Consider the following 26,372-nt stretch of genomic DNA (forward strand, 5'->3'; position numbering starts at 1 on the left):
AAAATACAGTTTCTCCCTGGATTTGCAGCTCTTAGCTTGATAACCCACAGGCAGGAAAAAATGATTCTAAGTGCTTTTTAGTTGTGCAAACATTCATAGCTATCCCCATTTGCTGTATGCTTTATTCAGGAATTCAAACTACTGAAACAATATTAAAAACACTTATGTAACTACTGCACGTACATACTACAGTCTGGTACATTTACATAACCTAACAGTCAGAAAAGATTTATCTAAGAATCCCCAAAAACCCAGCTATATTCATTTCCTTTGTTTCACACCTTGCAAAGTACAAAGAAAGTGGATTGCATGTCACAAACTAAAGAGTACATTAAAAAAATATTAAAAAATAATATATATGTATATTTTAAAAAATCTTACAAATGGATGCAAATCATCTTCTCCAAGATGCAATAAGCACCTGCAACTCTAGGAGAAGCTGTGTGACAATGACTTACCGGGACTGCCTGTCCATGCTCTCCACCCGTAGCTCTTCCCAGCGGGAGTTCAGCAGCAACATTTGCTCCTGGATCTCAAATTCCTCTTCAGGAGACAGATTTCCCTGAGCCACCAGTTGGTTTCCAGCCTGCAGGACGCTGCCCACACTGCTCTGGTGTGCAGTCAGTTCCATCATAAAACCCTGGAAATGGTACAACCAGCCACACCACTGTGATTTGTGAGCTCCCAAATGAACTTACGAATTTGTAATTGTCCTAATAAATTGTAGTGTGGGAAACAGTGCTGCAGAATGAGCCAGCACCACCAAACCCACAAGCATGGCAGACCTGTTCCTCTCCCTGACACATGATTTTTTATGAGCTACAAAAATTCTGGAGACAGTAAAATAGAGCTAATTGAGGGGGGAAAAAGCTAACTATCTCAGAGAAAAAGGTTGTAAGAAGACAGCCTTTGAGCAAATGCACCAAGAAAATGACACAGAAACTTACCTATGGCCAACAGAACATAAAACAAGATCTGAAATGTACCATAGGAAAGCAAATAGAACAGTATGAGTTAACATTAAAAATTCACATATTTACTATAAATCTAGAATATCTCTTCCTTTGGTTCAAGGCTTCTAAACTGTAGCACAAGGAAAAAGAAACTCTTCATATTGATCAGCATTCAAATTTTAAATTCATTTGTATACAGTAAACTGACACAGGAGAAAACTAAAACATCTAACATGAAACTTGAAACTTTTAGCAGCATCGGATCAGTTTTTCAGACTTGGAACAGAATCAAAACAACAAAATAATTTTAAAACAACAATAATTTAGAAGCAACAACACATGTTTCTGAAATACGCTATGCTAATCATGACAGAGAGACCACTGAATTCAATTAACATGATTATCAATTTCAGCATTGCCCGCATTTAACAGTAAGTGACATAAAGGCTGACGAGGCCTTTTAGTAGTTGGCAGCAAAGAGGCACAAATCAGCCTTTGTCTTTGTATTATAGACACCAGTGAACCAGCCACCAAAAGATATTTCAAAAAAATTCGTTAAAGTTTCCAAGCTTGTTCCACTGTAAGTTCTCTTAAGATCCGTTTCACCTTCAAGAAGCTATTATTTGTCAAAAACAACAACAAAAAAAAAAACCCATACCCCACCACACCAGGCTATCACATTCAGTTAGAGGTGCTTTTAATTTAGAAAAATTTAGAAAAAGCATGATAGAAGAATCAGAATGGCAGGAAATGGAAGTTCTTGAGCTCACACACAACAAATGTTGCCAAATGAACTTACTTCGTGGGTGGAAAATTGCTCCTTGACTTCCTCAACATCACCAGATATTTCCTCCTGTTCCCGAAATTGATCCTCAGCTGACAGCAACCATGTAAGAACATCTTCCAGAGCAACTTGGTAGCTATCCAAGTCCATATCCACCTCTGTCACTGTGCTGGGAGTCTCTGCTCTAGAACTGCCCTGCTCCTCCTCAACTGCTGCAGCCTAGGCAGTCAAGAGAAAAGTGGTCTTAGAAGTACACAGAAGATGCCTTCCCAAATTTTACCAAATTATACTAAAAACAGAACAACTAAGATCCCTTTTAATCCTTAAAAAAAAAAAGTAAAAGTAGTCATTTGGTACTTTTTTAACAAGAAGGTTCACAGTCACCACTGATGAACTTTCACTTTTTTGAAAAGGAACCTGGATAGAAAAGACAACTTTAATCTTGCTCATTTAATACAGCAGTGGATCTTACACACAAACAAAACAAATACACCACCAACACCACAAGTCCTGCAGCAAACTCAGATTTTGGGCTGCTCTCTCCAGCTTGCCAAGACAAATGAGAAACAGAAGAAACAACACTGATGAAGCTTTATACCTCAACACACAATATTTTGTACATTAATTAGAAAGAAAAGAAAAGATAAAACCACTGAAGCCAATCCTGAAGACGATATGATCTACATGTTTTCCCAATTGTGTTGCTCAAGACAGAAATCATGTTCCAGAGAAAACTGACAAGACTGAAGATCAGCTAAAATTAAAACTTTAGAAAAGCCAGGCAGACTTTGATGACAAACACCTGCTGCACGTTGAACTCTCCATCCTCACATCCCTGCTTGTATCTCCTTGGAAGCGTCTCCACCTCCCGGATGTCTTCCATGGTGACTTGCTTAGGAAGGACCTCAAACAAAGAGGTTAAATACATAATAATAGACTTTTTGTCTGGAAGCTGTACAGCAACATCTGCATCAAAAAGAGAAAATATGGGGAAAAATAAATGAAGAAGCTGCTTTTCTAAATCATTGCTTAGAAATCAGTTAAGACTTTACATATAGTGTAAATCACAAGTTCTTCTGTTAAGTAGCCTTTAGTAAGGTTTAAATTAAGAGAATCATGTTTGACATATGGTTGAAAACAGTATACAGGAGAAAAAATTTAAAATAATAAATTTTCTACATTTGGAAGTGAAGTTACATTAAAAGGCACACTCTTTTTGAAGCAAGAGTCCAAACATGAAGTTACCAAGGAATAAAAACTTAGGGGAAAATTATTCTAGAGCATCTCCCAAGCAGACATGCAGTTCAGGGACAGTATCCCACATAAGTGAACTCTTCTGCTTAGGCTCTGTCTCTATTCCCAGCATTGGTAAGTTCATTTTCTTACTTTTCATATGAGAGTTTCACCAACTCAGGTTCACTCAGGTTTGGGGTTTTTTTTTTGTTTTGTTTTGTTTTTGTTGTTTTTCTTTTTTTTTAAGCAGGTGGTGCTTGAATCTATAAATTTTGAGGGCTTGTCTTAGAGTGAATCTTCAGGGGCTCCCTTCAAAGCAGAGTGAGAGCTCAGAATTTTAAGAAGGTGCCATTAAAGTCTTCTGGTAAGTAGTCCCACACAGTAAGTACTCACAGAACTGGCAGCTACTGCTACTCAATGTATATATGAAGAGCAAAATAGCATGAACTCTTAAGCTATTCCATTCTACATAATGCTCTACTTCATCTGAAAAGCACTGTCCCTTGCAGTAGATCTACCTAAAATAAAACTGACCCAGGATACCATCTTCCCTTTCTGTATACTGTCTCTCAATAGTAAATCAATTTGAACTTTAACATTCAAGAAGCCAAAGCATACATACAGACAGACATACCCTTACCCTAAAATTTACATTCTTTTCAACCCAAATTTAAGGGCCTGAAACAAAATATCAATGCACGAAACAGCTAGAATTTGTATGTATAGTAAATGTCAACAAAATAAAATTCCTTTAAGAGAGCTCACAAAAGCTTCTAATTAAGTAAAATAATTATATCCCACCTTCAGGATCCAACAGTTTCTCAATTCCCAAGTGGTTCTTGGCTATGCTGAAAGCATGTTCCAGTCTCTCAACTGGGGACATATTTATAACCTTATCCCAGCAGAAAAGCTCAGGTCTAAATGTAAAGACAAAACAGGAAAGAAAGAAATACATTTTATCTGAAGAAAACAGTTCTGCACCATGCAGAATATGAAATAATGGATAAGAAGTAATATAACATACACAGAAAATATCAAGTAAGTGCATATACAAAAATGCATAAATACAAAAATGTGCTCTCTTTTTATTAGTGTGAATCTGGCAATCAAAAAATCAATTAACTGACTGTAGGTCCACAGCAACATCCACCTTTCATTCTATACATATACTCATTGACTGCATCAGGAGGTGAAATACTAAAAGAAAATAAATCAGCTCTTTTAAGAATTTATCCCGCAACCAGATTTTTCAACTTTTTCTGTCACAATATTACTGTTACTACATGCTTTCTTCATCAAGCTCTGCTGGGGTATCAAGAGTCACTCTGTTCCTGGAGAGCCTCATTCCAAACTTGTGATGTGGCTCAGTGCCCACCCCAACCATCACAGCCAGGAGCAGCAGTGATCTCCACCCCTGCTTGCTCACCCTATCCTATGCCTTTTTTCACCATTAAAATAAACAAAAAACCAGTATCAAAAACATACCTACAAAAAATGCAGCCCATCACAAGTGCTCGTGAGAGTCACAATGCAAATCAGACCAAGGAGCTGATGCATTTACAGTGCCACAGCCTTCATGTCACATTACTGTGAACCAAATGAAATCTCCAGCCCAGCCATGCACCCAAAACAGGCATCAAAGGAGAAGAGAAGAGCACAGAGCAGAAAGTGGGGTCAGCAAGCAGGGCCCCCTCCTAGTGGTACCTACACTGAGAGGACATGATCACCCTAGAGCTGCAGCAGCATGCCTGTAAGACTGCAAGGCCATTAAAATACTTCACATTCCCGTGTAACAGTGGCTTCTCATTAAAACATTGCTCTTGATTCAGTGCTTTATAGGACTTGGGGGTGAAGAGATGGGCTTGCCTTTAATTATTTTTACTTAATTCTGTTCTAAAGTGGCCTGAGAGTATTTTTTTAATTTCTGTCATTACATTTTTTAAACAGGAAGGCCATAAGCCAGCAAAGTCTGAGAAGCAAATTGCCAGAAGGAAGATGGGGTGAGTAGGGAAGAAAGGTATGCAAAGATCCTGACAGAAGCTAGTGGAATAGTGTACCCTCCATGCAAGAAGCAATAAGGATAACCACAGAGATTCACATAAAGCCTTAGCAGAGACTCTTACTTTGGAAAACATATTGCAATAAACACAATACATACACTACCTGCACAATGCCATGATAACACAAAGTACAATAAAATGCAAGCTAGATATTTACCTATGAGCAAGAAAATTGCACCAAAGAACAGAATTTAATTCACAGAGGAACTAAGCTAGCATCAGGAAAGTAAAGAGACCAGCACAGTAAGATGTTGAATGTCTTATTACCTCACATATTGTTATTGAGTGCTGTGTTACAAAGTTACTAGATATTATAGCCAAAAGGTAGTACTACTAACAATCATTCATAGATACATAAGAGAAAAGCAAGCTACTGAACCTCTTGGGGTCTACAAAATTGTCCTACATTAAGTGATTATTATACATTATAAACACATGATATTAAACAATTTCAAAGCAATATTGGAAATGCCCTTTAGGTAGTGAAGAACTACTATCTGGGTAGGCTAAACAGCTTTGTTGTTCTATCACTTCTGCAACCTGCCCCAATGCCTGTGACCTTTGCAAGTGCATTTTAAAGATTGTCTTTCAAAGCTGGCCTAAATCTAAACCCAGCTCAAGACTTGTTAGAAGTGTGTGAAAAATGGTGCTTCCCTGGCTAATGGACTGGTGCCCAGGGACAGCAAAGCTGAATTCTGATGTGCTGGCAGCTGCCAGGCTCCCAGAAAGAGGGAATACTGAAGGCCCAGAGATCAGCAGAATCAGGTAACTGAAATTTTAGGAAGCCAGAGGAAAACAGTTACTCTATTCAAATTTTCAGCAGGGCCTTTTGCTACTTAACCCTGCTCTGAAAAGAGCAGAGCTCATATATTTCAGATCCTGCAAAGCCCAAGTACATAGTCAAAATGCATGAGTACAGCAAAAAGCCTGAAGCCCATTTTGCTGCCTCTCTCCTTCTGTTTCCCTCAGGTCACCTAGTTCTCACTTGTGTCTAAAGCTGGCACTCTCTCTGTCACAAAGCTTCACACGTTCAAGCAGCAGATCCACGCTGCTGCAGGCAATTAAGCCAGTATGAAATCTGGCAGTACCATTCACACCATCCAGAGAAGGGACTTGGTAATACTTCTGATGCAGTCCAGAGACACCTTTGCTAGCATTGCTCTGAATTGAAGAACAGCCCTTCCAAATTTTCAGGAGCTCTCAGTGTGGTGCAGGCTGAACAGAAGCCAGCCCTGGTCTACAAGGCACATAGAGGTACCAGGGCAGACCTGTCCTGGAGCCAGTGAGCCTGTGACAGAACCTGTTATTTCAGTCAGCAGAGGCCAAATGGGCACTTAAAAGCAGAGAGCAGCAGGCTCAAAGTGAACATAAGGTTTTGCAAGGACTTTGTATCTGCTGGGCTTATATATTCTGGGTGTTTGTGAAGCGCTTGCCATAACACTTACTTCCTGGTGGCCAGGAGGTTTGGTTACATGCTAGATAGTATCACACCATTACCATAATAAAATGTTTTTTATGGTTAAAAGTCAGCCTTTGCCAAGCAATGAGCTGACTTCATTTAAAGTATATTGAATTAGAATGAATCATCCAGAAGAAAAATTTTAAAAACCTAAGAACCGTCAGTTAAATTTCATAGGAGTCTGTAACAATCATTTCCTTAGACCACCAAAGAGTTCTTAAAAAATACAAAAGATCTGTGCAAAGAAGTTTTAACATAATTCCTTACAAAGTACAATGAAAAAACTAACGAATTCGCTACTGATACCTGAAGTACTCTTATTATCCTTTGATTCTTCTGCTCAGCAGTTCTCCTGAAAGAACTGCATACATTGTCTTTCAGGCAACATACATGCAAAGACTAAGAACAGCTACAGATCCTGTCTTTACTTCTTCGTTTTGAAGCTTCTGTATCTTCCTACTAAAATGATTCAGCAAACTGACTGAAGAAATGTTTCCATTTGCAGAGGAGGGAGAGCAGCAGGAAGGAAGTACAGGGGAAGGAGGTGGTCAAACCCCCCTGCAGAGACCTGTTCAGCACATTAGCTGGATAATGCATACTAAGTGGAATGTAAATCTGCTTCAGTTAGCAAGGGTTCGTGCATGAGCAGGAACTGAGTGACATTGCTGCCTTGGTTCCATCCTTTACAAGGCCTTGACAATACCACTCCACTGTTAATGTTACCACAAAAAAAAACCCAAAACATGACTCACCAAAGCAGGCTACAAGATGTCACATGCTCAAGCATGAAGACATAGGGAAAATGTTGCTTACTTCACTAGGTTTAAGAGAAGCTATTTGCTACTTACTTGTGTCTGTGGATGACAGCATTAAAGGCAAGTCCATCTGCCCAGCTCGTGGTGAAGTTCAGGACATTGACTTGACTGTAAGGCCTTGTGGACTGCCGAACCCAACTCAGCAGAATCTTCTCACTGTTGGTCTGCTGCAAATCTGACATGATGTTCTTCATTACATCCTTCACCTGCAAGACAGCAGCAACTACACTTCATGGACATAGTCTCCACTTTTCCTGCATATAAAAATTTTGAGCCAAGCTATTTCACGAATTGTGGAAGAGTCTTTCCCATGGAAAGCTATGAACCAAACTAACTCCTCCCATGAAACCTGGGAATAAGAGTCTTCAGACTGTCTTCGCACTCTGATTAAAAGAACCAGTAATCCTTCACGTAACAATGACATATCACTCTTACGTTATAATCCTCCCCCTTTCCTCAGTGCTGCCTACGCTAAGTGTGGGGTATGATATTTTTTACTGCCTTCTGCTGCAGTTCCACCAGTAAGCCAAACCCAAAAATAGAGCTTGCACAGGTTTTCTGCAAGAGGAGGATATCTACACAGCCAACAAAAGCAGTTTACTGCTTGGGTACTATGCATAAGCATCTGCCAAAGTTCCTCTAAGTGAATGAGATCATCCTCCCAGTTACCTAGATAAACCAGGAGAGAAAAGAGAAACAAACCTACAGAGCAGCATATAAAATACAAGTCCAACACAACTACATAGATAGTAAAAAAGTACCTGCTAAGAGAAGTTCATAAGTGCCTTGAGGAAGGAGTATAAATACACTGTTTCAGTCTGAAAAGCCTCTTTGCAATGAACACCAGCAGGAACTCAAGTGAGAGACTGAGTACAACTGAGCACATATGAGAACATGTGTCGTAGGAGGCAGCCAATAGACAGAGATCAGAAACCAAACACTGGCCTGTCTCTATTTACCAGCTCAAAATAGAAGCAGTGTTGTCCACCATCAAAACACCAGGAAGATTTGTGAGAATATCAGCAGATCAAAGCACAGGGAAAGAAGGAGTTCTCTCAACAGCCTCTCACCTGCCAGTGCAAGATAATGCTCCACAGCAGCCCCAGCGTCAGCTTGTGGTTTCCATCAACGATGTCAGTTCCTCCTATATTCACCAACTCCACCTGGAGAAGTCAGATCAACTCTCTATTAAACACTGTTACCACAGCTTCAAGTCACAACCCTACCCCAAATTCCTGACTGTCCAGCCACATTACCAAGTGCTCTGAACTAACTGTGGTTAGATCAGAGATGAGCAAGTACCGCCTATCTGAATTTGTCATGACAACTGCTGAAACAACATGACAAAAGACAGCATCAGAGAGATAATCCACTAGAAGAGTTTCATCCTCTCCTCTAATATACAGATACATACCAGTAGTCAAAACTGACCAATAGAAATGCAAAAATGAAGAATCTGATATTAAAAAAAAAAAGCTAAGCAGTCCTGCTCCTAGACACACTCAGAGATACTACAGAACCATGTAAACTCTAACAATGTTTGTCCTTTGTGTGAACCAGTACCCAAATAGGATAACTTTATATAAGGAGACCAAAATCCTGAGGGAAAAATAACATTTTCAAGTTTCCTATACGCATAGCACCCTGTATAGACTCAGTGATGGCCCAAGATCATTAAAAGGTAACACAGAAAAGACAAACAAGTTTACTTTAGTAAGCAAGAGGGCAGGAGAGGCTACTTACTCTGCAATCAAGCATTCAGCCCTCAGAAGAAGTAAAGCTTAAAGCACAATACCAGATACTCACTCACTTTAGAGCCTGAACTGAAATGGGGCAGTAAGTCTCCATTCAGTCAACACACAGAAAGCAGCACTAACTCTGAACCACCTTCTGAAAGGAACCAAGAGCAGCACACTGTACTAGTTAACACCACATCTACAGAAATTTGGCCAGGAAAAGCTGCCTATGGCAGTGGAGACAAATACCTCCCTGGTTGTATATACATGTACAGCAGATGCTGCAACGCACTCCTACACAGGGCAGGTGGTGGGGCTTCACTCTTGTAAATAACCTGAACTGGGAGCATCCTGCAGCCCCAGGGGCAGGTGGAACTGTGCATTTCACCTGGATGGGGAAGCTTTTTCCCCTGCTCAAAACAGTGTTATCCACAGTGCCTATCAGAAACTCCTCTCAGCTCACAATTACTCTGAGAACTGTATCTCGGCATTGATTGGAATCAGAACTGGTCATTGACACAAAGCCTGCATCAAGGAGCTGTCAAGCAATTAAAAAATACAGCACAACCACAACCACAGCACAGTAACAAAGCCCACACTCTGGCTCTCAGTGGATGTAGCATGAAATAACAGAACGGACAAGAACAAAGTTTATGTTTGTTTTAGAAGATATTGCTAATACATAAGAACATAATGGTAGCCCATGAATATTTTTCCTCTTATCACACAATCACAAATAGCTTTAATTCTGCAAAATCCACTTGCAACCTCATTGCTTTCAGATACTATCTTGACAATTTTCAGTTCCCCACAGGTCTCTTGGTTAGGAGAATCAAACCACAAATTACACTTCAAAGTACTAAGGAAGCTTGTGGATTTTACCCTCCCAATATTTACAGCAGTTGGAACAGAATCTTACAGCAATACTCTTTGCTAATAGTGGGCAAAAATATTTTAAGATAAGTATAAATTAAACAAGTAAAAGAATAACCAGTGCAAATAATTTTAAAAAGCACTGGAAAGCATGAGCAGAAAGCAAGACTAAAGGTCCAGGGCACTAAAATAAAACAGCTACATTGCAAGAACTTTTTTCACCTGTAATAGGAAAAAAAACCCTGAACCCTCTTGAGAACGAGTAACAAAAAACTCACTTGATTTTAATTTCACATAAATAATAATAAAATAATAGCAATTATAAAATTAATAACAATAATAATTGATTGCAATGATAACAGTGATGCATTCCTTGTTCTATTTCCACCATACAAGGAAAATACTTCACATGTGCATTTTTGTATTTTGACAATTCTGAACTAAAACTGCTATGCAGGATGCAGCCAGCAACCCACTAAGACGGTGAGTGAACTACTGAGACTTGAACAAAGTTAATCAATAAAAAAAGGTGACAGTAGACAGGCAGTACTACTGACAGTACACTGATACTGGCTGTCTGGAATGATTTCCAGTGTGGTGGTTTTTTTTAATTACTTTAAAAAAAAAACAAACACTTGGTCCACAAATCAAAAAAGTTGAACTTCATTACTTAGAACCTTTCTGCTCATCAGATGGATGAGGTTCACAGGATCACTCCAACACACACAGCGTGGGCAACAAACAAGGGGAGCTGGAACCTTGATACAACAGGAAAACTATGACATAGTGGCTATGACAGAAACATGGTGGGATGCCTCACACAGCTGGAATGCCATAATTGATGGCTATAAAATCTTCAGGAGAGATAGACAAGGATGGAGAGGTGGTGGGATAGCCCTGTATATTAAGAATTGTTATGAATGTCTAGAACTTGAGTACAGCATGACAAGGTTGAGTGTGTTTGAATAAGGACTAGGGGCAAGGCCTACAAGGCTGATATGGCTGTGGGAGTCTGCTATAAACCTCCCAACCAGGGCAGTGAGGTGGATGAACTGTTCCCCCTTTGTTCTTGTGGAGACTTCAACCTCCCTGATGTCTGCTGGAATTACAACACAGCAGAGAGGGAACAGTCCTGGAGACTCCTCGAATGTATCAAAGATAACTTCCTGACACAGCTTATGAGTGAACCAACCAGGCAAGGTGCTCTGTCTAGACCTGCTCTTTGTGAACATGGAAGGGCTGGTAGGAGATGTGGTGGTTGCAGGCAATCTTGGGCACAGCGACCACAAATTGTTAAGAGTTCTCCGTTCTTAGAGATGCCAAGAGGGGTGGCAGAAAAACTGCCACCCTAGACTTTCAAAGGGCAAACTTCAACTTGTTCAGTAGCCTGATTGCCAGAATCCCTTGGGAATCAGTTCTGAAGAGTATAGGAGCCCAGGAAGGCTGAACATGCTTCAAGAAGGAAGTCTTGAGGGTGCAGGAGCAGGCCATCCCTATGTGCTGTAAGGCAAGCCAGAAGCATAGAAGACCTGCCTGACTGAATAGGGAGCTTTGGCTGGTGCTCTGCGAGAAAAAGAGACTCTATGGCCTTTAGAGAAAGGAGCAGGCCATCCACAATGACTACAAAAATCCTATGCAGGGAGGGAACTAGAAGGTCCAAAGCCCAGCTAGAAATTAATCGGGCCTCTGTGACAAAGGACAACAAGAAAATCTTCTACAAATATATTAACAACAAAAGAAAGACCAGGGAGACCCTCCATCCCCTGTCAGAAACAGAAGGAAACATAGTGATGAAAGGTGAGGAAAAGGCTGAAGTGCTTAACGACTTCTTTGCCTCAGTCTTTAGTAACAGGACCAGTTATATAGAGGGAATCTCAACTCCCTAAGCTAGGAGACAGGGACTGGAGAATGAGCCCCCACACACACACAAGCCCAATCCAGGAGGAGATGGTCAGTGACCTGCTCCACTAAATAGATGTGCACAAATCTATGGGGCCAGATGTGATGCATCCAAGAGTGCTGGAAGAGCTGGCAGGGGTGCTCACCAAGCCATTTTCCATTATTCATCAGTAGTTCTGGACAACTGGAGGGATACCAACAGCTTAGAAATCAGCCAGTGTTACCCCTGTATATAAGAAGGGATAGAAGGATGATCTGGGAAATTACAGGGCTGTTAAGCTTTACTTCAGTGCCAGGGAAGCTGGTTGAGTAGATCATTCTGATTACCATTATGTGGTACATGCAGAACAACCAGGTCATCATGCCCAGTCTGCACGGGTTCATGAAGGGCAGATCCTGTTTGATTAACCTCATCTCCTTCTGTGACAGCGTGACCTGCTTATTGGATATGGGAAGGGCTGTGGGTATTGTCACCTTGACTTTAGCAAGGCCTTTGACACTGTTTCTTACAGCATTCTCCTACAGAAGCTGTCTGCTCATAGCTTAGATACAAACACGCTTTCTTGGATAAAAAACTGGCTGGATGGCCAGGTCCAAAGAGTTGTGATGAATGGAGTTAAATCCAGTTGGTGGCTGGTCACGAGGGGTGTTCCCCAGGGCTCCCCAGCAGCTGGGGCCACTGCTGTTTAACATCTTTACTGATGACTTGGATGAGGGGATAAAGTGCACCCTCAGTGAGTTTGCAGATGACACTAAGTTGGGTGGGAGTGTCAATCTGCTTGAGGGCAGGGAGGCTCTGCAGAGGGATCTGGACAGGCTTGATCAATGGGCCAAGGCCAATTGTACAAGTTTCAACAAGGCCAAATGTCCTGCACTTTGGCTACAACAACCCCCAGCAGCGCAACAGGCTTGAGGAGGAGTTGCTGGAGAGCTGCCCAACTGAAAGGGACCTGGAGGTGTTGACTGACAGCCAGCTGAACATGAGCCAGCAGTGTGCCCAGGTGGCCAACACCATTCTGGCCTGCATCAGGAATACTGTGACCAGCAGGACCAGGGAGGTGCAGAAAAGGTTAACTAAGCTGATTAGGGCTCTGGAGAACAGGTCTTATGAGGAGAGGCTGAGGGAGCTGAGGCTGTTCAGCCTGGAGAAGAGGCTGAAGGAGACCTCATGGCCCTCTACAACTACCTGAGAGGAGGTTGTTGGTGATGCTGGTGTTTGCTTCTTCTCTCTAGTCACTAGGACAAGAAGAAATGGGGTCAAGTTGCACTAGGGGAGGTGCAGGTTGGACTTTATTCACAGAAAGAGTGGCGAGGTGGTGGAATCACCATCCCTGAAGGGGTTCAAAAAATGGGTAGACATGGCACCCTGGACTTGATGATCTTGAAGGTCTTTTCCAACCATAACAATTCTATGAAATACACCCTAGGCTTGTGTGATCCTTGCAATATTTCAACATGCCTATAAATTATTTCACAAGTTACGAATATTATATAGCCTACAAACTCTCAGGCAACAGAATGCAACTGCTTCTCAGTGGATGTTTTTTCCCTGCATCTTAACACACATCTAATGAAGTTAGGCAGTGAGTATAAAACATGTACATGACTGTAACAATCTCCAGCTAACTAACACCATCTGTTTATTTCTAGAAGCCCAGATCCTGCTTAAGGTAGAAGTAATTCATTATTGTAATTCTGTATTATTTCCTTTATTAATTTTATAAAATAAATACATTTCAAGCCAGAAAGACTCATTACTTATCCATAGAAAAAAAGTTAATCAGTATTTGCAGTACCTCAAAGATCAAAAAAACAAACGCACCATTAACTTTGGCTGCTTCCTAAAAAGTAGCCTTCCACCAACACAGCACATTCATCGCTTTTCATTCAGCACTTTACATAAATATGTCAGTGACTTTCTCCATTAGATTAATGTTATTGCCAGAATGTTGTTATTTTAGTGATCTGATATTTGGAAATAGAAATTCTAACTATAGCGAGTATGCTTATCAGGAATTTTTCTTTAGGGGAAAAATTAAATCACTTTATTACAGCACTGCTGGCTTCTGGGCAGTAAAGACATAAAAGCAAAATAAACAAAACCCCAATTATTATTTTTATTTTTCTTGTGAATTGAGGTTTGTTTGTTTGTTCTTCTGATCAGTTAACCAAAGCTCTAAATTAGCAAGTCAATCCAGATTTGACACAGTATTGAGATATCAATGGAAAAATCCTCCTGGATTTTGAGAGCAGGACACAAAAAACAGAGACAAAACCTGTCATACCCACACAGATTTTTGCACCAGTTATGCAATCTGGAAATTATTCTTTCTGTCCTGCTAGGTTCATGAGCTATTCAAAGCAGAGTTTCAAGTCACCTTTGTTTTGGAAGCTGAACACATCCCTAAACAAAACACAATTTAGTTAATAATATTAAGTTAGCAGTTTAAGATTTCATAAAACTATCAGACACTGAAATTCTATATCAGATAAGGAAAACTGAGAACACTTTATCCATCTCACTGAATTCTCATTTTAGATATATAAAAAAACTTCATTCTCTCCATTTTGAACTCATTTACACACAGGAATAAATTAAAGACTATCACAAAGCTGTGGAAAAATATGCTCACATTGTTCTGATGCAAGACTTGCAGTACTCGGTTAACATTATTTAAGGCATGAACTCGTGTAGAACCTCGCTCTTTAGCCTGAAAATAAAAAGTTACAATCTGTTAACATCAAAATTAACTTGACAGACCAAACAAAATATATTATAGAGCAAACAACAGGACATTTGTGCTAATTTTCTCCATATAATTTTTTTTTAAGTAAGAATGGAAGCAAACAAGATCATTGACAATAATTTCAAAATTAAAATGGGTCAGAACATTATTCCTCAATTCAGGCCACAGGAGAAGCCTTGGATTCAAAATGTGTTTCACTTCATCTTTGGTAAATCCAGAAGTTTTATTCCCAACATCTGCAGAATTATAAATTGGCAATACAACAGCAAAGTGGGAGTTCCTGGGGAAAATCTGAGGGTTTTGAATGTTTGCCAGAGTAGCTGAAGTTGTTTGGCTCCCAAGAGGGAACGAGCAGCAATTTGTTGCTTTGGCACAGAAAGCCTGCTAAATTGTTACATACTGGGAAGAAGTTGCAATTCCTGACTTTTTCTTCCTTTTATATCGGGGGAGGGAACAACACAGCTCTTGACAATACCTGCCACCCTATTTGCTTTTAATCACTGCAATTTAACTCCTGTGGCAGAACATGATCTGCAAGAGCTTAGAACTAAATTTAGGACATGGTAATCAACAGAATTAGTAACCAAAATACTCTATTGTCTTCGGTATACTTCAAATAAGACCACAAATCATTACAAGTGAAATGTATGTTTAAAAAAAAAAAAAAAAGGCAAGCTTGCAAGGTGAAATTTCAAATGGCTGAAGGTCCTTCATAAAGTTAATAAATTAATCTTAGATATATTATAAATAGTGAAACAAACAACTTAATCCCATGTGATGGCACAGGTTTCACCATGCCTCATGTATCTTTCCAAAGAGGCATCAGTGTTAGAAGTAGTTTTCAGACATACAAACACTTTCCCAAAAAAGCGTGTGTAGTTTTCAGCCTTTCCCAACCTGTAGATAGCAAAGGAGTTTTCAATGGAGATTCAGACATTTGCATGACCTACTAGCTGTTGTCTTCGTTTTTTAGGGAAGCTTTCATGAGCTCATTGGAAAAAGTTCACAGATACCCAGTTAAAGGCTGATCTCCCAGATCATCCAGAGGCAGACCTTTAAAAAAATCTCTATTAAAAATACACACTATGTAAATAACACCATTGGTTTTGCATGCTTTTTTGAATAACACCACTGCTTTTTCATGCCTTTTTAAACGGCATGTTAACCCTCAAGAGAGGGTTACACAGCTAACTTCAGCTTGACCCTATAATCCCATGATTGGAGTTCATGGGAATTTCACTGGAACAGTAGAAAACAAGTACACACTACAAGCAAAATGGGTTTTCAAGTAAACTAAAATTAAGAAAAATCACGTGGCATAGTTTGGGTTTTGCTGTTTTATTTGTTGATTTTGTAGAGTTTTTTTAATACATGGGAATACAACTCATACACATTTCTCTTACCAGAGGTTTCCCCGTCAGACCCTCCAAAAGGTCCAAAAGCTTCCTTCCATCCTTCAAATCTGTGAACATATCCTTAACTGGGGGCTTCCCACTCTACAGAGGAAACAAAAGCAGTAATAAAAATAGCATTTAAGAAGAATGTGCCTGAAAAAGGTACCTCTTTGTTTTATCACTCATTTCATTCTCATTCCATATTGAATGTGGTAAATAAAAGTTAGGGGACTATGACAGTGATCAGGAAGATACCCTTCTCTTCCTCAGTGCTGCTTGTTTTCTTTCTCCCCACCTCTATGGTTCTGTGCACCAGCAGCTTATTACCAAGATATCAAATTGGTACATCTGGCTCACATTAGGGTAGACACATTAACATTCAAAGATGGCAAAGAAAAAAACTTGGCAAGTTTGAGGAGCCATTCGAGAAAGAATGCTTGGGTCTGGCTGTATCTAAAGGAAGAAGAAACTGGGGCTTTTCAGAAAGAAGCTATTGGGACAAATTCTCTCAGATTTATAGGAAAAGAAAACAAAAAAGGACTTGGAATTAAGCCCTGTGTAAGGAGCTGCCACTCCTCTACACAGGCTAGTAGATCAAAAGATCTAATACATATTGAAACAAATTGATCATTTTCTTTATTTGGAAAAAGAAGCAAAATGTGAAACTTGGAGTTACTCTAAATCATATATTTATAATATTAATTTTCTTTGGGAGTGGACAGACCCTGTAGAAGAATGGTGGTAGATGTCAGCAGAATCATGTTAACCTTTTCCATGCTCCTTTTTCATATTATTTCTTCTTGGACCCTAGGAAAAAGTTAATGTGGGAAAGTGCTACAGGGTAGAGGGAAAAGACACAGGCAGCCAGCAACTAAGTAAGTGCCTTTGCTTTGTAATTTTCAACTGCTGGCTGCCAGTAGATCAGTTAAGCTACTGCTTTGTCCCTTTGAAGTGCCAATTTGAGATGAAAAATGTTTTCTGAAAAGTACCTGAAACTTCAATATTGCCTTTTTCTATCACCCTGGCTTTACAACATTGCTCTTTAGAAAGAAGCCTATCAAACCTTCATCTTACATGACATAAATTAGCTGACACAGATCTCCTCTACTTTCACTTACCTCATCCTTTCCTGACAACTGCTAGTAATTGCCAAATGCTGGCTAAGAAATCAGAAAGAGAGAGCTGAACTGCCCACTGAACCCAATTTTCAGGTATCTGTTTTTCCCAAAAATTCATAAGGGTTTTTCTTAAATGTCCACTTTAATTAGGTTTTATACTACTAAAACTATTCACAAGAAATCAGAGTTGAACAGCTGCAGAACCAAATTTTAATCTCCTGGACAGACATATACCTAAATGTAATTCATACAGTACCAACCAGCTAAACAGTGGTGAGAAAGATTGTAGAACTAAGGTCACATCCCCATTGTTTTGAAATGAGTTTTTCTGACAGATTTATTCTGCAATTACTTTTAGAGGCCTTGCTTAAAGATGTTTATATCCAGATGTTGACATATACTTAAGGAAAGGGTGTAGAAAGCTCTATAGCTAGCTTTCAGACCAATTCCAAACCAGAGCATTCATTAATACCAGGATTTGATAGCATTCTGCTATTTACATATTCTATTTCCTCAGCTCAGCTCTACCCTTTCTAGCACAGTAAGGAACAAGGCTTTCCTCCTAAAACATGCACGTTTCACAGATGACTCAGATGCTTCGCTGCTGTGTAGCAACTTAACCAAGCCTTTAAAGAGTGCTGAAGCAGGAGAAGAGGCATGGCTAGAAGCAGATGCAGGGAAGCCTCTTGTACAGTTTATGGTGTATAACAGGAGGTGATGATCCACAGTTTAATTCCCCCAGAGGCCAGTCAAATTTGGTTTGCATCACAAGATAGAAGATATGAGAAGTAGGTTGATAAGGGCATGAGAAAATTGTTCATGCGTCCAGAAGAGCAGACAGAAGGAGCTAAAGGAGGTTTCACTGGATGCAATATGATTCAAGTGCTCATTGTGAAAGTAAACACCTGTTAGCCATCAAAGTATGGGGTCTCACAAGAGCCAAGGGGGAGAATCACCTCCCTGGACCTGCTGGACATGCTTCTTTCTATACTGTCCAGAAAATGGCTTTCTGGCCCACAAGTTCACATTGTCATCTCATGTTCAATCTTTCATCTAACAGTATCCTTAAGCCCTTCTCTTCAGGGCTGCTCTCAATCCATTTATCCCTCAGTCTGTACTGACACTGGGGATTTTCCTGACATAAGTGCAGGACCTTGTACTTGGCCTTGTTGAATTTCATGAGGTTCATAAAGGCCCAGTCCTCAAGCCTGTCAAAGTCTTTCTGGATGACAACTTTTTCCTCTTGCCAATCAACTGCACCATTCAGTGTGATGTCATCTGCAAACTTGCTGAGGTTGCTTTCAAATCCACTGCATGTCATTGATAAAGATATAGACCATGACACTACAGATTGCAATAGTCCCTGACGGACACCACTTGTTACTGACTTCCATTTGGATATTGAACATTTATCACAGAATTACAGAATGGTTTGGGTTGGAATGGACCTTGAAGATCATCTAGTTCCAACACCCTGCATGGGCAGGGACACTTCCCACAGAACTAGCTTGCTCAGAGCCCCATCCAACCTGGCCTTGAACACTTCCAGGGAGTGGGCATCCATAACTTCACTGGGCAACCTGTTCCAGTGTCTCATTACCCTAATGTCTAACCTAAATCTACCCTCTTCCAGTTTCAAGCCATTACCCCTTGTCCTGTTGCTACAAGCCCTTGGAAAAAGTTCCTCCCCAGCTTTCCTGTAGGCCCCCTTCAGGTACTGGAAAGCTGCTATAACATGTCCCTGGAGCCTTCTCTCCTCCAGGTTGAAAAACCACAACTCTCTCAGCCTGTCTTCATAGGAGATGTGCTCCAGTCCTCTGCAATTCTTTGAACGTGACAATCCAACCAATTCCTTACCCATCTAATAGTCCATTCATAAATCTGTATCTCTTCAACGTAGAGAAAAGGACATTGTAGGAGACAGTGCAAAAGGCTTTACAGAAGTAATTGGTTGAATTATTTATATAATTAAAATAGTGCACACATATATAGCACAAACCGGTAACACTAAAACTGAGAATGCTATAGCTTCTGATTGTCAATAAATTTGTTGCCTTAGGTCCAGAATTTATATATATATAAATAAATACATATATATATAAATAAATATATATATGGATCTTTCTGTAAAAGCAGAAAGATGCTTCACTTAATAGAGTGCAACAAGGGTGTTGAGTGCATACAGTCTTCTTTGTTTCCCATCCTCTCACTTCACACATATGAAAACAAGCTGAATTACTTCCTGCTTTCAGTTATTCACTTCAACAGGTCATGGTATGTCCCTGCCCTATGTAATGTGCCCTGCTGCGATGGTGGAAATAATTCAGATTCACTTTCTCAGGATAATGTTTTTTCGATTTCACTGGCCAGAAGAGCACCATGTCATTGTCAGTTTAGTAAACAGAAGAGAATTAAATTATTTCTGCAATCTAAACTACACCTTCCTGGTTTATTAAAGTATCCATTATCCTCAAAATAGAGACACAGCAACACACAAAGCCTCTGTATTTACTGAAGTCTTGCAAAATGTTCTCTATGGGAAAGAAGTCCCTTCACAGAAAGCACTCCCAAGTGCAGGGTGACAAAAGTTGGCAAAGAAAGGGGTGCAGCATCCACCCTGCCAAGCCCATCACCACCTCCACTGCAGTACCTGGCAGAAAGGCCAGAAACCTGCTTCTCCAGCTTCCCACACCTACGTTAGACATGCAAGCACCTGGTGACAGTGGCCACCCAAGCAGCCCCAGCTGTCCCATCAGGGCACAGAGCCAACACACAGCCCTTCTGTCACAATGGGAGCGAAGACTGTGCATGTGCTGCATCCTCCTCAGCTCACACTGCCGACCCCCACCCATGCATTTTCCTCACACATTTCCATGTAATGTCTGCTGCTATCTAAGCCACATAAATCTGCAATCAGGAACATCACTGCTGTCCTACAGTGTACAATGCAGCTGGATGCTGCCCAGCTTTCCTGTGGTGCAGTTAGATAGCAACCGTTGTGCTTTATGAAGTCTCCTTCCTTTCTCAGGCAGAACAGCTACATGTTCCAGCTTCTGAAGGCTGTGTGACTTCTAAGGTTTATTAAGCTTAGAAAGCGAGATGGAAAATAATCATTAAAAATGGCAGCCCAAGGGATGGTCCCATACACCCATTTCTCAAGAGAAGACAAGGAAAAGCTTTGGAGCAATGCTGGCAGAACAGCAACACGAGCCCTACAGGTCAGCCTAGAGTCAGGGCACACTGCTGCCATCACCACCATCTCCTTGCAAGAAAAAAAATGTAGAGCTTGATTTCTTTGCAGGTAGAACCCACTGTTCATCCTACTGGGGGAGGCTGCTGTGGCAACAGAGAGGCCATGGGGAAACCAGATCTACAGCTCAACCTGTACTTCTACTCAGGGAACCTAATTCAAAGCAAGTTCCAGTGGGGCCAGAAGCACTCCAAGCCCTGGCTCTTACTACCCTGACTCCCACCCTGGGGCATCTGACAGGCCCATGGAAGCAGCACTGCCCTGAGCCACACTGGAGTGGAGGGGACAGCCCTGGAACCAGCTTTGTGTTGGGGCAGACTGGCATGCTGCAGAAAGAGCTAAGCTTCTAGGGGAGCACAGAAGTTCTTTCCCACCCTACATGGGGCATGGGGCTTGGTAGATTGCTTTCTCCCACCAGCCCTGCCCACACCCATACTACTCACTCCTAACCTCCAGAAAGCAATGTGGCTTTCTAAAAAAGTCTGTACCCACAGATATACACACACAAGTAAACAAACATATCTGCAGTACATGAAGAGCATGTGTCCATCTGTCTCTCTCTGTAGAGTCCTGCCTGGTATACAGTATGCTAAGCCAATGGAAATTTCTCCTTTCCAGAACCAAAAACTTTTTACTCACTTTCTATATACTTAAAGACTACACTAGTACAAAGCAGTTCAGCCTCTGCCAGCATCTTAAAAGGAAAAACAGTGCATCACTGAGCATAATGGATCAAGAAATATAAGGTTTTGCCTTCTACGAGTGTAAATGACAAACTAGAGAGACCCCTTCAGCAAGGACAAATGGTTAACCATGGCTGCATTGCCCTTAAGGAGCAGCCAACATTGTGCTTAGCACTGTACAAATTCAAGGCAGATAATGGGTCCTTTCTCAGAGACAAAACAGGGTCCAGTTTATACTACGAAGATAGTATAAAGGACATGCAGAGACACATCATGTCCTAGGAGAACTATGACGGTTCAGGGTATAAAACATTCACATCCCCCTCACTGAACACTTATCAGTTCACAGAAGGTAGTTTTCTCAGTTTTGCTTATGTTTGCTGCAACAGCAAAAAAACACTGGCAGAAACCTCTTTCTCTCAGCCTGCCCAAGAGGGCTTTGCCAGCAGAGCTGCACACAGAGTTGCTGTTGTAGAGAGTAGGGCTTGATAAGTCACACAAAAGAACATAATTAACAGACTTGACTTTGAAAGAGGCCATTTTGATTCCCTTCTGTTTTGAACTGGCACAACAGCTGCAAAGGTCATTCACTTCAACAGGAGCTAGCATAAGGGGATGAGGAAGAGGGAAGAGGAAAGGGAAAGGAAGGCAGAGGAAGAAAAATGAAAGCAGAGAAATGAGTTGGAGACAATATGTAAGCTAGGGCTAGGCCTGCCTGTGCTACTATAAACTTTGTGTGGCAAGACACTTATCTACCATCAGGCTCACGCACAAGGATCAGAACCAGATCCAACCCACCGTGTTACAATTTTTCCAACAAAGAATTTGGTGCCAGCCTTTATGCTAACATGAATAGGCGAAGAAAGAGAAAGAACAACTTTAATTAATTATCCACAGTAGAACACACTTTTTTCTGTTGATACATCTGTCATGGGGCAGCAGCAGCTTCTGAATGATCTTTGAACTGGAGACAAGAAACTAACCATACACAGCAAGACAAGTCACTACAGGCATCAGCTTTGCATGTTCCAGAAACACACCGGTACCATTTGAGAAGGAGATGCCACGTGCAGCAATCTCCTCAGCAGCTGCCCTCTCATGGCTGTTGGCCCATCTTTCAGCCCCTCTACCTGGATCAGGTTTAAGAGGGTGACTCACACTTCCTCATGTGCATCTAGGATTACTTGCAAAGAAGGGTCATACAGGCCAGCCAATATGACTGTGCAGAAATCATTCCTTCTCTTTGCCAGAAAGCATTCCCAGGAAATAGAGGAAGATAGAAACAAAATCCAGACCAGATTTTTTAAGAGTCATCAGTTGCTACTGACAGCAGAAAGACCATCCATCAACATTTACAGTATGTTCTACTGAAGCCACTCACAGCTGCAAGGCAGCAATCTTCCTTGAATATACATTTACAGTAGAACATTATTAACTCTCCCTTTATTACTAGCGAGAACTGTATCATAGCGAGCCAAGTTAGAGAATTAGAGGGATTCACTAACTCACAGTAAGACAAAGCCTCAACTTCTTTTTAACACAAACTTATTTCTCACTTTATCACAGCTATTTATGCTCTTTGTATATTGTTCTTGACAATAAAATTATATGCATAGCCATGAAAGAAGTTTAATGTCTAAGCTGACTTATTAGAAGCATGCAGTTTTCTCTTATGCCATCCTAGCTACCTACAGCAGAAAATGTATATGTTCTTTAAATCAATCATTGTTGTAGGTATGTTATTAGATTTAAATCTTTTCCAATACATGAATGCCAAAGATATTTAAGAAGAAGAGATAAGCCACCTCTATTTCACATCCTCCTTAGTAATATCGATTCAAACCTCCAAGTGACAACATTAAAACCAGGACGAAAGGTCCTCTCAGTTTCACAGTAATGCACACAGGCTGTCCCCAGGGAAGTAACACATATTGTAAAAACATACCCATGACCTTTACCAGCCACTGAGGGAATGCAGCAGAGGAGTTCTGGCTGATCAGAGAAGTGAAGGGAAAAGCCCTAATTGCCATTCAGATCACCTGCCACCTCAGGAACACCAAAACACCCCAAAAGGATAAAGTACATCTTAATTTTTCCATCATATTTTCCTCATCTTTTATGTGAATTATATGAAGTTCAGAGTTATTTTCTGTTATTTTTAACCAACAGGTTACTATTTCTAATGTCTAATAAGATATTTGGTAAATAAGAAAATATTTAACAGGTTGGACACTTAAAACTAGGACATGAACCACTTGTAATGTTCAACTACATTCCTAACAAATTCATGGTAACCACCCACTTAAAGTTGATTACAAACAACACAAAAACTACACTTTATCATGACTAAAACAGAATAAGGAACATGTCAAGTGCTGCTACATCATGAGACAGCTATATGGGAACTTAACGTGGGAAACAATTCCAAAAGCAAAAAGGTCATTGCAAAAGTAAACAAGTCTCGACAAATAATCTTGCCAATTTCTAATTTAAGACCACAGCCTTTTTTTACAGAATTATTTTTATTAAAACATGATCCTTCTTTTTCCATTCTCCTTCCACTGAAATGCAGGAGTTACAGGACAGCATGCATAACTACTGATGTTTTTCAGTTGAGTATGCTCTAGTCTACGTCAAATATGCCTAGGTAGTTGTGGCATCTCTACACAACACCAGTACCAAAATTATGAATTCAAATGCCAAGTAATGAATAAACAAAAAGTAACAACCACAAGAAGAACGCACCTTATAGACTAAAATATTGCTACTGGTGCTTAAAAATAATTACAAGCAACTAAATAGCTATTTAAAACTACAGACTAAGAGGGGAAAAAGTAAGACTCATCACTGAGATATGCTGAGAAGTTTGATTCTACTAGACAACAGATGTGAATTTAAGGAGCAGCAAAGATGAATGTCTGAAGACACTCAATCCACAGAACATATGAAATACCTGTCTGAAAACATGGTAGAAGGAGGCAAAACCAAAAGCAAATATTAGACATAGCAAGGCAACAAAACAACGACAGCATCAGCAACTCTGGGTTTTTTTCTCCCCAGTGTATCTATTAAGGCTTTTGCATACACTTGTTACTACAATATGTTTAACATAACAGTACTAACCTCAGCTTGCAATTAAACCTCATTATGTATCATTACCAGCAGGTGCAGATGAGACTATACTTCTTATCACAGTCAGTTATTTCTTCTGTAAGACTGCAAGGTTCTTTTCTTTTTCCTTTTATTATTTTGATTATTTTTTTTTAAGTCAGCTAACTTCAGATTGTAACTTGATGCCTTAAAAATTCCTGGTCACCAGGTTGACTATTGTTCTCATTAGTGATTAACAGGTAAAGGGACTATTTGCTTCAGTGCCTCTGCCAGGTTCAGCTCTAGTCCCTGAGAAGGTCCCACAAACACAAATATACAAACATTCTAACAACTGGGATGATAAGCAAGATCATGAATCAGTCAAATTCTATCCCAAAAGCTCAGAGCATTGACCAAAACCAGCAGTAATTACAGTCAGTCTTTTTATAACAAGCTTCAAAGTCCAGCAAGGGAGATGCTGACTGCACCCTGTTCTCAGAGCAGAAAACACCAGCAGTTGAGGAAGAAGGCAGAAAACGGGCAGCTCTCAAGCTACAGCTCAATCTGGGAGAGATCACAAACTATGTATCATTGCTTTTATGCTATAAACTAGTCATTCTTGCTGTATCTCATAATCTATTACAGTAAAAAATATTTATTTTCATGCATCTTTGTTAATTCACATCCTATTTTTCCTCTTCAGAGAAGGAGGGACTAAACAATCACGTTTAAAAACACGAACAGTAGACTAAAAGTTGAATGTTTAAAAAGCAGTTCATACAAATAGAAACTCTTCTATCTGGGTTGTTCCCCAGGTTAAGGCAAATTTTTTTAATACACAATTTTTTAGGAGCAATCAGACTGGAGAATACTTTATCAACAGTCAGGTATTTCCTTGCTTGCACCACAAAAAATGAACAGGAAAAAGGACTACAGATCATCTTAGATGGTGTCTCCTTGGACAGATAAAATTGCCTAATCAATCCTTTTGATCTCTCTTCCTCCTTGACTAATACATTAAACTCCATAATTCTCCATCCCCAAAAAATCCATTCTGAAATGTCTTTGGCCTCAGGTATCATGGGTCATATGAAATTAATTATCTTGAATAGGTGTGCTTTTGTCTTTAAAAAGATTTATCACATTTGCCAAGAGTCAGGAGCGGAGCAGCAAAATGTCTTTAAAAGTATGGGGTCTGACATTTACTATTATGGTAAAACAACCCTTGGAGGAAAGGAGAAAATTAAGGAGCAAAAGTGGTGGAAAAGAAAACAGCACACCACCCAGAAAGTTAGGTAAAACTTTGCAGTTAGCAAATGCATCAATGCCAGGCATAAGGACGGAGATGCATATAAAGCTATCACATTGCAAAGCACCCCAAGTACAGCTCACCACTTTGCCTACTGCCCTGTCTTCTCTCATCTTTTCTTTATTTTGACTCTGGACAGCATGATGGAAAAAACATACAATGAAAAACATCCCATGGCTTAATATAAAGATCCATTGAAATGCGTTATATTTAAAGTTATTTGGATGCAAACTTCCTTATTTGTTAAAGCCTGTTAAAATAGACTGATTATCTAACAATTTTTATTCCCTTTAATTTTAACAATGCATCCTTTCTTACTACTATACAACCACCATAGGCTTGTGAGTTGCAGTAGATGCAGCTCTGAGGTAAAGATTTCTACAGCAAGCACTGAGGCTTGGCTGTGCACTTTTATTGACCTTAAAACTCAATCTACTTTAAACGTGCTTGTACCTTCATTTCAAAGGGTACATGCAAATAAGATGCATTTTGTTCTAGCACGGTTCAAATTAAGAATACAAAAGTCACTTTACTGTGAACTAGAGCAAGAACTTGTATCTTACTGAATAGATGCCTGAATCAGAAACTGGTACCTCAGCCTACTGGAGATACTCACTGTCCCTTGCTCATCTACCTATTCTCTGATGACTCTAATGAGAGATAGGAAGAGCACTGCTCTATTTCTAGTTCCTTTGTAAAGCCCTATTGAAGCATTTAAATAAAGTTCAGCGATTTTTACTACATTGTACAATTGCAATTTTAGGATTTTTGTATACCAAACTAGTTTTCAGAGGTTCAGCTGCCTACTATATGTTTAAAGGAAGGACAGCAACAATATAACTAACATGGAAGGACAAATAAAATTCTTGGAGTTAACTTTGCAATTCTGTACAAAATTCTTTAGTTACAATTTTGCTTGCTTCAATGTAAATCAGATTACATTTATCCCACCTCTAAAATCACTCTTTC

General features: G+C 40.1%; 1 protein-coding gene across 1 annotated transcript in view; it reads right to left on the reverse strand.

Annotated features, from left to right (window-relative positions):
* The window catches only part of UTRN (utrophin), a 346,073-nt gene that overhangs the window by 256,735 nt on the left and 62,966 nt on the right, over window positions 1-26,372 (reverse strand). Inside the window, exons 3-10 of the mRNA XM_010000014.1 lie at window positions 15,963-16,055; window positions 14,446-14,523; window positions 8,375-8,467; window positions 7,338-7,510; window positions 3,772-3,887; window positions 2,540-2,703; window positions 1,753-1,956; window positions 459-640 (exon numbers count right to left, since the gene is read on the reverse strand). Coding sequence (XP_009998316.1) covers window positions 459-640; window positions 1,753-1,956; window positions 2,540-2,703; window positions 3,772-3,887; window positions 7,338-7,510; window positions 8,375-8,467; window positions 14,446-14,523; window positions 15,963-16,055 — 1,103 coding nt within the window. The remainder of the gene's footprint in view (window positions 1-458; window positions 641-1,752; window positions 1,957-2,539; window positions 2,704-3,771; window positions 3,888-7,337; window positions 7,511-8,374; window positions 8,468-14,445; window positions 14,524-15,962; window positions 16,056-26,372) is intronic.

This window comes from Chaetura pelagica, unplaced genomic scaffold, assembly GCF_000747805.2.
Source record: "Chaetura pelagica isolate M959 unplaced genomic scaffold, ChaPel_1.0 scaffold135, whole genome shotgun sequence".
Taxonomy (NCBI): domain Eukaryota; kingdom Metazoa; phylum Chordata; class Aves; order Apodiformes; family Apodidae; genus Chaetura; species Chaetura pelagica.